General features: G+C 41.5%; 1 protein-coding gene across 1 annotated transcript in view; it reads right to left on the reverse strand.

Moving 5' to 3' along the window:
- The window catches only part of si (sucrase-isomaltase), a gene marked incomplete at both ends in the record, with an annotated part of 124,416 nt that overhangs the window by 20,588 nt on the left and 90,587 nt on the right, over nt 1–13,241 (reverse strand). Inside the window, 9 exons of the mRNA XM_080429099.1 lie at nt 1,524–1,640; nt 2,293–2,327; nt 2,786–2,919; nt 3,644–3,782; nt 4,054–4,144; nt 4,274–4,390; nt 5,115–5,177; nt 6,278–6,394; nt 9,152–9,280. Coding sequence (XP_080285225.1) covers nt 1,524–1,640; nt 2,293–2,327; nt 2,786–2,919; nt 3,644–3,782; nt 4,054–4,144; nt 4,274–4,390; nt 5,115–5,177; nt 6,278–6,394; nt 9,152–9,280 — 942 coding nt within the window. The remainder of the gene's footprint in view (nt 1–1,523; nt 1,641–2,292; nt 2,328–2,785; nt 2,920–3,643; nt 3,783–4,053; nt 4,145–4,273; nt 4,391–5,114; nt 5,178–6,277; nt 6,395–9,151; nt 9,281–13,241) is intronic.

Here is a 13,241-nt window from a genome sequence, read left to right on the forward strand (position 1 = left end):
CGGCTGCAGAAATTCTGCGTCTTGCAGACGTTCTGCTCGGCAGTTCTTGCACCTCCAACATTTTCTAACTAGCCAAACACCTCCCTAGCCGAACATTGTGTGTACATTGTGTGTACATTGTGTGTACATTGTGTGCGATTGGTCAGAAGTTCTAGGTGGGATTTAGTTTTGTTTCTGCGTTCCACCCAAGGCTCGATCCTGCCAGGATAGTTTTGCAGAAATATTGGCTGAGCGGGTTAGGAGGAACAAACACCTCTATAATCCCTCTCGGAGGGACCGTAAACAAAACCTGACGCAAGAAATGACAAAACCTCTGTGACAAATTTGCCAAAGCACATCGGAGGGAGATCCAGGTGATAAAATCACTGTTCCAGCGCTGTACACAAAACTTGAGTGGCTCAAGTGAGCCACAGTGTTGCTAGGCAGACTTCTGAGTGGCCACGGAACGTTTAAGGACCCCCCTCGAAAGGGGTATACCAGTAAAGATACATTATCATTATTATTATTATTAACGGTTAGAACTCGGAGCTGAGCTGGAACAGGTGGATTTGTCCTATAAGAACATTGGGTAACACTTTACTTAAAGGTCGGGTCTATAATGCATTATAATGCGCTTATAAGCAGTAGTGGAAGAAGTACTCACACTATTTACTTAAGTAAAAGTATCAATACCACAATGTAGACATACTTTGTTACAAGTAAAAGTCCGGTATTCAATTTTTCCTTTCTTTTTAAGATTTATTTTGGGGATTTTTATACCTTTATTTATAGTACAGTAGGTAGACGGGAAACGGGGAGAAAGAGATGGGGAGTGACATGCAGTGAAGGTCGTCGAGATCGGGACTCGAACCCGCGACGCGCTGTCAGGCTACATTGGAGCCTAGGTGCCCGGACCGCTGGCCTTCAAATTTCACTTGAGTAAAAGTACAAACGTATTGGCACATTATAGACCCGACCTTAATTTTAAGTCTTACCAAACTTTCTTAGGTTCGGCAAGCCCTGCCAAAGCCGAAAAAAGTTTGGCTTTGTTTGGAGTATGCTGTAGGCTATACTTTTTTTAGGCTGTCTATTTTCTTTCCTATATTCATGCTATTAAAGCACCCATTAGCAAGGTATTAGTACGTGACCGAGACAGCTGGTAGTGGGATGGGTTTGCATTGGATGGAGGGTAGTTGTACATGGATCACCTTGAAAATCAAATTATACCCCTAACTCACACTGTACAGGCACACGCTCGCTCGCACGCACACACACACACACCACTGTGTCCTGGCTGCAGCTCCGGTGTGGGGAAATTTGGCCCCGCGGGATCGATCTCCGGACGGGCGTTATTGGATTTCTCAAATGTGTTCCAAGGCTGTAAAAGGTCACCACTCGAATGAATGCCATGGACACTAAGACACCTACTGTAACAGGTCTATCTTCTACTGTGTGTGTGTGTGTGTGTGTGTGTGTGTGTGTGTGTGTGTGTGTGTGTGTGTGTGTGTGTGTGTGTGTGTGTGTGTGTGTGTGTGTGTACGCACCGGGTTGAACTTGCCATTGTGATTACGAGAAAAGGGATAAAAGGCCCCCAGCTGCATCCAGCGAAGACACATCTCATACTCAGCAGTGCTGAAGAAACCACATATATCAGCCCCTGTCTGAAGAGAGACAGACAGACAGTCAATCCATAGTGATCAAAAGAGAGGCCAGGGAGACAAAAAGCACAGTGTGAGAGAGAGACAATACACGCACACAGAGAGAGAGAGAGAGAGAGAGAGAGAGAGAGAGAGAGAGAGAGAGAGAGAGAGAGAGAGAATGGCAGAGGAAGACACAGAGAGAGATAATTGCAGAGGAAGACGGAGAGAAAGGGAAAGACATGAAAGGAAAGTTAGGAAGGACAGATACAGGGTGAAACAGATCATGCCTTTGAGAGGCAGACAAAGAGGAACAGAGAGGACAGAGAGTGGGAGGTGAAGGATGCAGAGAGAGAAAAGACAAGTACAGACACATAGAGTAACAGAGACAGATAAATAGAAGTGGTGACAATGATAAACATTAACCTTCATTTAACCAGACACATCAACTAAAGACAAATTCTTGTTTACGAGGACAAGGAGGACAAGGACAACCATTTATGGGGATATGGTGAGCATTGCAATCAAAAATGCTTTCTGGATTCATCTCCAGTTGTCCTTGTGTCATAGCATCAAATGAACCAAAAACAATAGAACATTTTGCCATTGTAATTCTGCTTTGGAAGATCAATGGGATTCCGTCTCATCAAAATGAAGATCAGGCTATCATACTTACATAGGGGATGCCAAACAGACTGAACTCCATCATGCCTGTGGACCAAGAGAGAGAGATATTTGTTTAGGTAGATACTAGTCAGTCATTCGCATCAAGCATGACTAGCCAATGCTTTATTGGTTGTACTGTCAACTCTTTCTCACACTGTTAGCCAGGACTATTTATTGTGTTTATATGTTGCATTCCATTCTGTAAAATGACTGGTCAAATGAGTGATTTCTCACATGAACATACAGTAACATAACTTGGGATAAATAGTTTCTGTCAGAGTATTGTAGATGAAATGGTAACTACTAGCGTATATAAAAGTAATGACACCTTTGAGGATATATTGATTGTGATTTTGGGTACTTAAGTGATTGCAACATTATTCAGTTTCACCTTGTACTTATAACATGACTCATGTACCCATAATCAGAGTAAAGTGGGTATTATTATCATCTTAATATTGTAATATCTGTACACACACCGGCACCCACACACACCCACACACCTATGATTGATTTGTATAGCTGGTCCCAGCTGGCATTGTTGTCTCCCAGCCAGTGTCCAGCCCATTTACCACTGGATGGGTAGGTGGAGCGAGTAACCACCACTCCTCTGTTGCCAGTCACATTCAACAGAGCACTGTACACAGGAGACAGGATCAATCACTCTCAAACACAATCCTCACGTCCATGTCTATACGTGACATTAACGCTGCAGGCTCCTTTCCCATCGATCCCTCTCTGGGTTAACCACAACAGCAGAATGAATGTAAGAAGAAGGGTGGTTCAAAATGTAGTATGCTCATCTCAGCAAAACAGGTGTCCCGGGTGCTTGGCAGAGTGCTGACAATGTAGATAAATATACATACAGTATACACTGGAAAGTTACTGCCTTACAAATATTTAATAGTGACCTTTTAACATTGTCATGTCTGCATTAGGCAACATAAAAAAATGAATTATTCCGAGGGTTCAAGACATATTTTTACAGACCCTTTTTTCCCCTTCCTTTTGTATCATGGGTACATCTACATGCCTTGTTTAAACTGTTTAAATTATGGTTAAGATCATACTGTTTTCTTTGTGTAAAGTCTTTATCTCCTAGTGTTGTCCTTAAGTGTATATCCCTACTGCATTCAGTTGCTTGCAAATAAACCCTTGCATTTCAAATGCCCTGCTTCTGCCTTACTGCCCTGCAACCTATTCTCCTGACTCACAATGCCACAAAAAAGGTTTAGTTTAAAGTTTAAAGCATTACTTAATTTGTGAGAGAATAGGTAAATTCAATAATGCAATATCACTTGCTTACTTACACACTCATACTTGCAAAAACACAGACACACTGTATACAGTACAGTACATACTCGTATGTGGGCTTGGTGTGTGACCAGCCGTAGAGGTTGTGGACATCATAGTGTCTGACTGGTGTTCCGTCACTGAGGAACTGTTGACTGTTCATACATAGCGTCTTATGGTTCAGACCCCTGTGTTTAGACTCCAGGGCTACTCTCACACACGTACGCGCACACACGCACACGCACACACACACACACACACACACACACACAGTAAGGTGCAATGCATACAAAATGTATGTGAAACGCATCATTGAGCATGAACACATAAATACAAAACTATACAAGCAAAACCACAATAATACAAACACAGTTGCTTAATGAATTTCAATTCAAGCACCTTTTTCAATTCGTTTTCATATGGAAACATCAATTAAGTGTAAAATAACATATGATAGTGTTTTCTGGGCGCATCTTACGTGGCATATACGGAGGATTCTCCAACAAGGGTTCACCGAGACAAGTTTCTCCAACCGTACCATGGACAAAGCTAGCAGGCTCATTCATGTCCTACACACACACACACGCACGCACGCACGCACGCACGCACGCACGCATCATACCATGTTAGTTAGCATGTGTAGTCAAACTTAGCTTGTATACAAATGACATGGTCCCTGCATTATTCAGATCACTCACAATCCAGAGTCCATCAAACTTCATTGTTAAATCATAGAAGTCCTTGATCTCCTGAAGCCACCATTCTGCTGTGCGGTTGCGGAAGAAATCTGGAAATGCTGCATATGACCTGTATAGCTGGAAGTAAGTTCAGACAAGAGATGATGTAAAATGCCAGTGCAAACGTTTTAATAGATCTAATATAGGACATACTACATCCAATCATGGTAGTTGAGTATCTGAGAAGTTCCAATGACAGTAATGTGAGCCTCAGTGTCGATTCTCTGTACATATCCGCTAATGGACTATATGTGTTCAGTGTGTTAATATTACTTTTCGCCTTGGTGAGGCCCAGCACAGCTCCACAACACTGATGGTCACTCCGGTAGGCTGCACTCTTGATTTTGTTTACCAAACTTCCATAGCGGCAACGCAAGAATAATCAAAAAAGCTACTTTTCTCAGAAGGTAATCCTGTAATGTAATGGAATACTTTTTTTAATAGTAGTAATCCTGTAACGTAACAAATAGCTTTTTTTAATTTAATTTTAGTCTCTTATGCCTTTATTGATAGGATAGTAGTCTGACAGGAAATGGGTAGAGAGATGCGGAGTGACATGCAGCAAAGGCTGTCAGGATCGGGACTCAAAACCTGTGACACGCTGTCAGTTACTTGAAAGTTACTTTTAAAAGTAACGTTACCCAACACTGCTGGTGATAGATTAGACTTTATTACATTTTCATTAATTTTATCTCTCGTGTCGATCCTGTGTTTTATGCTTACTGCGGTGCTGCTACCACACCTGTATTTCCAATAAAGATCTATCTATCTTATGGGATTGGCTGTTGGATTGTTGTTCTACCTTCACTTGGGTGTCCCAGTCCAGAGACTCATCCACTATTACGCCGGGGAAGTCAGGCCACACCTGGCAAAGAAAAGGAGGAAACATTAAAGGTTATATGACAATCATTTTCACTTTTTTATTTATTTTTATTTTTGGGGGGGTTTTATGACCTCAATTACACCCCAAAAACCTGAACTTTGAACATTTAGTGGATTTTCTGTGGTCTGTTCTTTTTTTTTTAATAATTAGGCTGAAAAGTAATCTGGGATTGGTCCCTTGACTTTGATGTCATAGTCACTTAATCCCACCCCCTCTCCTCCCCGCCCCTCCCCTCCCCTATCCTTTCCTTTTGGGGGGGGGGGGGGGAGCAGAGGCGATGATTGAAAGGGCAAAATCCCTCAACAGCGACACCCGCAGGCAAAGATTACTTTTGACATTGCAGTTGAAAAGGCTTTAGAAATGTGAGAGAAAAACACCTGCAGTGGCTCACTGGAGTGGAATTTTCAGTTAAAACTTTTTATACACTTTTGAAGGACCTCACCGGCACAAAAAGACGTGAGCACATCAGTCCTGTCCTGGCCTCACTTCACTGGCTCCCTGTCAATTTTAGAATTAATTTTAAGGTCCTTTTATTTGCTTTTAAATCTCAAAACGGGCTTGCTCCACTATACCTCGCTGAGCTCATCAATCCATACATTCCAGCCAGGGCCCTAAGGTCCGCTGATCAGTCCCTACTGATCGTCCCAAAGACCAAAAAAAGGACCAGGGGTGGCCGCGCTTTTGCTGCTGCCGCCCCCACGCTCTGGAACGACCTCCCTCTCCCCATCCGTTCTGCCCAGTCCATTGGGGTTTTTAGATCCCTCCTAAAAACCCACTTATTCTCTTTGGCTTTTAATTGTCCTTGATCTGCTGCTATTGTGTCCTAATAATGCACTGTATTTGTCTGCTTATTGATGCGTTGATGCTTCGTTTGACTCAACCCTGTACAGCACTTTGGTCAGCTTCTGTTGTTTTAAATGTGCTTTATAAATAAAGTTTGATTTGATGACAAAGACTTTCAATGTGTTGAAAAAATTAATGTCATGAAACCTTTAACACTTCAATTGTATTTACAATCACTTCCTTTCTCCAACTCTGCATTGCTAGCTCTTTCTTTGTGTGAATCGTCTCTCTCGCCTTACCTTCCCCCAGACGATTTCATCACCGAGTGCTTTTGGCCATTTGATGAAGACATCTTTCTCTATGCCACGCTCGAAGGCAGGGTAAGGCACGGTCTCGTTACCTGAGATAGCTGGATCCTATCTCTCACACACACACACACACACACACACACACACACACACACACACACACACACACACACACACACACACACACACACTTGGTTCTTCAGTGGTTCTTTGGTGTGACTGAGGTGCTACTGTACTGTAGCTCAGCTGCCGTACAAAGAAAATGTAAGCCGCTGTAAGATGTATTAGTTATTCCCTACTACTTCTTCAGTTTAGGCTCTAATGTTGAGCCAAATAACCGCTTTTAGCATTTCTCACTGTTATCATTGCATCATTCCGTGTGGTCAACGAAATGTAAAAAAAATAAACAACAACATACCAATACAGTAATATGTTGTGTTACACATTGTCAAGCATAGACATCTCTGGGTCTGACATAGGATAAACGTAAGTAAAAGTTAACTTTAAATTACACACTGTTTTGGAGGTCCGCAAAACACTCATGTAACACACATGATATGGAGTGGACTACACATGACATCTCAAACTTAACCACTGAGTGGTGCAGAATACCTGCAAATTATCTCCCACTTATATTAGAGACAGAGTGGTTCTGTCCAATTAGCAGTCAATCAGGTCAGGCTGACCTTAAAAGGCAGGGAGTTACTCACACCTGCAGTCCTGCACTAATCAAACCAATCCCCAATCAAGCTAGAGTCAGTTCAGCTGTTGAGGTTGGAGACAGCCAGAAAAAAAAGCCACAGAACAGACAGCACAGAACACAGAGAGGAGAAGTTGAGATCTAGAAGAATATAAATAAATGCAAACCACAGAGAATCAAGGTAACTCACCCGTTGTTATATTTTCATTTGAAGAGTAACACATAAGTTAAAATTACTTTGGCTTTAATTTGTGGTATTGTTTGACTTCTAGAACCCAATTGTGGATTCACTGGGGCAGCCATTGCATTTCATGCCTGTTTCACAGAATCGGTGAGACTGTTCATTATTTTAAATTAAGGGATGTTGTTTTGTTTCATTTTGCAATTTGAGTTAATGGTGAACACATTCTAATGTAATAGTTTAACATGGAGTTTGTTTGTGTTGTAGGGCTTTCACGACTAGAGATTTTTACAGGTCGACTAATTTGACCCAGTGGTAGTCGACTAGTCGAAATTTACATAAAAAAACAAAATAAAGTCAGGAGGATAATAATAATAGTAAGATGGGCCATTACTATGGCATAAAAAAATCTTTATTTTTTTCAACTATTCGACTAGTACCAACAAGGTCGACTAGTGGTTATACTAGTTGGTGAAAGCCCTATTGTGTTGATTACTAAATGGATGTATTGCTCCAATGTGCATGTAATCCATTTTGCATTGCACTTGACAAGAGTTGAATTCATGTGAAGATGGTTTTGTTTAAAATACATCTGTACAAAGATTTAAAAATGCAGTGTTGCATACAGTATGCATAGAGTGTTGCATACATTTCATTTATTGTTTCACTTAAAAGTTCATGTAATGCATATTTCATGGTTAAAAACTGAATAGAACAGACAGTAGATACAATGATACTGATTGGATTTCTCTGACCCTGTCTGATGACAGGTCAGGTTTTTTGTTGGATTGGATCTTTTCCAGTGACCCACCAGGATCTAGAGAGTGATTGACAGCGATCACTGGACAGTTCTACTGCACTCTACGGTGTGGTAGGCCTATTTCTGCAGACTCCCCCACTCTCAGCTGCAGTATTCCCAATTCCCCCTTTCTCCCTCACACACACACACACACACACACACACACACACACACCCCCACACACACACACACACACACACACACACACACCCACACCACACCACACCACACCACACCACACCACACACACACACAATTCCCCTGGAACTTGGAACAAAGATACTTACCTCCTAGGTATTGGAACCCAACTGGAACTCTGACATTTACACTGACACCTACCTTCTTGGTGTACCCCTGGAACCTTACCACGTATACTGATACTGAAACTTACCTTACCTCCTCAAATTGGGAATTGTGACTGAATGAATAGTTACCTATTTAAAGGGTGGGTGTTTATGGTTGTATGATGCAATTGTCCTATTGTGATTTTTTGTTTTGATTTGAACTGGAACAGAAAAAGCTTGAATGTAATGTTGACAACTGAGGTTCAAGTTAGAAGGGTGCACCCAGATTAGATATACAGTGAACTTGAGAAGTGAAAGTGGCCAAGCAATTGCCACAGTGGTGGCACCAACAAGTATTTGTATTTCCCCTGTTGTTATTTACATGTTTGTTTGTTTTATGTGTTTGTTTTTTCAATATAAATAGCCGGCAATCAGTTAACCCCTTGTGTCTGAGTTTTACTTTTAAGTATTCCCCACAGCTCCAGCAGTGGAACCTACACCTAGTGTCAGGGCCGCGCCAAGGGTAGTGCGAACGGTGCGGCCGCACAGGGCCCGCGCTTTTTTTTTTTTTTTTTTTTTTTTTTTAAATGAACAGAATCACATTTATTAAGAGTTATAAAAAGAAATAACCGCAAATAACCACCAAAAACTCGGAAAAAAAATCGCGCGCACGCACGCGACTTCGCACAGGGCCCCGCATTTCTCCCGCACGGCTCTGCCTAGTGTAGGTTTACACTACAGTGTAAACTAGCCCAGATTACACTATAGTGCCTTAGGTACTTTAAGATACAACTAGAAGTGTCACTCACCCACTAGTACAAGTAAGCACTACACTCACATTCTAATATGGCAACCGCATCATGCATAATGTTTTCATATAATGTATGCTAAATTCCTTTACCAGTATGAAGATGAACCTCATGCCTTCTCCTCTCATGCTGTCAACCAGGGCGGGTAGGCCCTGAAACTGATGGTCTAGGACAAAATTCAGCTGACGTTCCATGTAGTCAATGTCTGCATACTGGACATCCTATGTGGGTCAGAATGGGAGCAGTCACATTACATTAGCCTAATCTATAGGCTCATTCATTGTATTCAATGTCTACACACTATCTGTTGACTGTTGTATACAACTTCTGTATTAAATTACCTCTATGGTGGATAATAGCATTAACCACTTGAACCCTAGCGTCCTTATTCTGGGCAAAATAATTGCCAATGTACAAGCTCACAACGCAACGTTGTAGAGGGAAAACAACAAAACTATAGAGCCCTGGGGGACCCCAGTCAACTAAGTATTATAAGGTTTAATTGGTTGAAAGTAAAAAAGAAAATGTTTTAAATAAAATCTAAGTTTTGGTCGCACAGACCCTCCTCAACCCCTCAAACAGCACTTGTAAAAGTTATTAACGATCTTACGGTGTCCGCTGACAATAAAGACGTATCCGTCCTCCTACTCCTTGATCTAACCGCTGCGTTTGATACAATTGATCACACCATTTTAATACAACATCTGGAGTACTGGATAGGTTTGTCGGGCACAGCCTTGTTATGATTTAATTCTTACCTAACAGGCAGAAGCTTTTTTGTCAACTAGCAACTTAACTATGACTCAGATAAACACGACATCTGCTCTGGTATTCCACAGGGCTCAATTCTTGGTCCGCTATTATTTTCCCTGTATATACTGCTGCTGTGCTGCTGCATGGGAGAACTTATCACCAAACACGGAGTCTATTTCTATGCTGATGATACCCAGCTGTAACTTTCTGTAGCTCCAGATGACCCCAGTGCTCTGGATCCGTTGTTGACCTGTCTGTCCAGCATCAAATGCTGGATGAGTGAGAACTTTCTCAAACTAAATGAGGATAAGACAGAGATTCTCATAATTGGCTCCAGTGAGCAGAGAGAGTCAATAACAAGTAGGCTTGGTAACATGACTGTAGGAAGTAACACTACAGTCAAGAACCTGGGGGTTATTATTGATTCTGAAGTGAATTTTAATACACATATTAGTCATGTAATCAAGATTGCCTTCTTCCATCTCAGAAATATTGCACGAATTAGAGCCTCTGTCGTTGGACGATGCAAAAATGTTGATCCACGCTTTTGTTTTCTCTCGACTTTATTACTGTAATGCACTTTTTTCTGGCCTGCCAAAGAAAACAAGCGACAGATTAGTTGTAAAATGTGGTAGCCAGACTTTTAACCAAAACTAAGATGAGAGAACATTACTCCAGTTTTAGCATCACTACATTGGCTCCCGGTTGTTTTTAGGATTGATTAAAACATTATTTTACTTGTTTATAAAGCTCTCAATGGTCTGGCACCCTCCTACCTCTATGACCTCCTCCCTAGATACGTTCCAAACCGCCCCCTCAGGTCTTCTAGTGCTGGCCTACTCGAAGTGCCTGAAATGTCATATAAAAAACACGGCGAAGCAGCATTCTGCTTCTATGGGCCGACGGCTTGGAATAAACTCCCATTACACCTATGCAGTGTTGGGCATAACGGCGTTTAAATAAACGGCGTTACCTAACGCTGTTATTTTTTCAGTAACGAGTAATCTAATTAATTACAATTTCCATCGTCACAACGCCGTTACCGTTACTGACAATGAAATGTGCTCCGTTACTATGTCAAGCGTCCCCAAGCTTTGTGTTACCACGGGCCGGCTGACAGTGTTTGTGTGTGTGTGTGTGTGTGTGTGTGTGCGCGCAGCGCTACTACAGGCTGGGGCTTGCTCCTCCTGCTGCAAACATGACACGGTTAGAAAAAATACCAAGGATACGACAGTGATGTCTCTTACTTTTTGCTGTTACGCAACCAGGAAGTAACACGGACTCGACGCTGTTTAAGCAGTGACATGTGACATAACATCACTGACGAATCCTTGGTATTTATATCTTCATGGGTATTTTTTACACACAAACCCAGCACGGCACACACACACAAACAAACTAACTTTAACAACCAGACCAGTAGAGAAGAGATGGCGAGTCACGAGCAATCCGACAAGATGGCTTTCACAAATTGGCGCTACAAGCACTACTTCACATTTATTGAAAGGAAAGGAAAGAATGTGCACGTGAAGTGCACGTTGTGTGCCGGGGGGAAGCGTTTGTCCACGTCTGTCCAAAGCAACTCCAATTCAGTGTGTGTGTGTGTGTGTGTGCATGTGCGTGCGTGCGTGCGTGCGTGTGTGACAACTGGTCTACTAGAACAGATGTCTTAAGTTCTGAGCCAGTTTGTGTCTTTAATTCACAATAGTGTTAAAAGTACTTTGTTGTTTAACTGTTTACTTCTGCTCAAATAAAATACTTGAAGTAGGCTACAGTATTGTCTACCAGTACCATACCAGTTGTCTTGTCTGAAGTTGTAACTAAGACAGTTTTTCTTGAATTTACACTAAAAGCACTGTAGTGTAGTCCAGTGTTTTTCTTTATAGTTGACAAATGTATGTGAACATGTTGCTCTGTAAAGCTTTAGACCAAATTAAGGAAGATTTTTGACTAGCACAACTGTCACTGAATGGAAAATAGGTTACTTTAAAAAAAAAATGTATTTCAACATATTGAGACTTAAAAACTGGACTTTCAAAAAGTTTGAGAATCACTGGTGTAGGCAATTAAACCTGTTTTAATCATCTACCAGTTGCTGTGCGTTGAGGTGCAATAAATATTATATTGAAGTGCAATACATATATTGAAGTTGAAGTTTATTTCTCCCTCATGGCAAAGGTTATTACTGTATGTGTAAGTAGTAAGTACTTGTCTATGCTGTTCTACTGCACCTGGCTTGTGAAACCTGCTCCCAAAAACAATCCAAATTCTTTGACATATTACAACTTTTTCACGCAAATAGTTACTTTTCCTAGTAACTAGTTACTTTTACAACAGAGTAATTCAGTTACTAATTCAGTTTTTGGAGAAGTAACTAGTAACTATAACTAATTACTTTTTTAAAGTAACACGCCCAACACTGCACCTGCTCAAGACTTATTTCTTCGCTGATTTTTTTCTCTTCTAAATCTCTGTGGTGTTATTCATGTCTTTACTGTTGTGCTCACTGCCTGTTATGTATTGTTTTAGCCATTATTTTTATGCCACTGTTCTATGTTTTATTTTATATTTTTTTGTTTTGTGTTTTTTGCTCTGTAAAGCACTTTGAGCTGCATTTACAGTATGTCATGAAAGGTGCTATATAAATAAAGATTATTATCAACGAGCAAAATGTCAGTTTGTTTTTAATAAATTGATAGAAGAGGTAACCAGTGTGTGGGGGAATATAATTGTTTGTAGAACACCATCTATGCACAATTGCTATTTTCCAAGCCAAGCTGAGCGAAAACACTTTAGACTCAAGACTTGCCAGCATATTCAGCGCCTGGGGGAGTGTTAATTAAGGGTGCTACAGTATGTGGTGTCTGGTATTTTACCCCATGACTTACCAAGACGTCTCAGGATCACGTCGTTAGCTCTTTGACTGCCATGGACGCATTAACGCATCGAATTCTACCAAGGCTCTAGCCTCGATCTCCAGACTTTTATTGTTTAGTTTTGCTAAAAAATAAAAGCCTGGAGGAACGCGTCGGTGTACCCGGTATAGGAAGTGTTTCATTTCCCCAACCAACCACAGTGCAGTGGGCGTCGCTCGTAATGTTGTGTTAACGGGGCGGGGTTGACGGACAGATCGGTGAACCAATGGGATCAGGCGCGATCTCTCTGCGCCTCTATACACCCGCCCCTCTATACACGAAATCAGGAGCGTTGGTGCAGCCTACCAAGGCTCAGACTGCAGTCGACGAGTTTGGACGAGTTTTTGTTTTCAGTGGTTTTCCACTAGATTGCGCTGTTACCTATCCTATGGATGATGCTTCCACTGCCTGATGACGTCAGACCCGGAAATGACGTCAAAAAAATAAAAGCTTGTTTACTTCCTGTTTATTTCCTGCAGTGAAACGGCCATATCTCTGCTAGATCTCTGTTCCT

This window comes from Gymnoscopelus braueri, assembly GCF_963280865.1.
Source record: "Gymnoscopelus braueri genome assembly, chromosome: 5".
NCBI classification, from domain to species: domain Eukaryota; kingdom Metazoa; phylum Chordata; class Actinopteri; order Myctophiformes; family Myctophidae; genus Gymnoscopelus; species Gymnoscopelus braueri.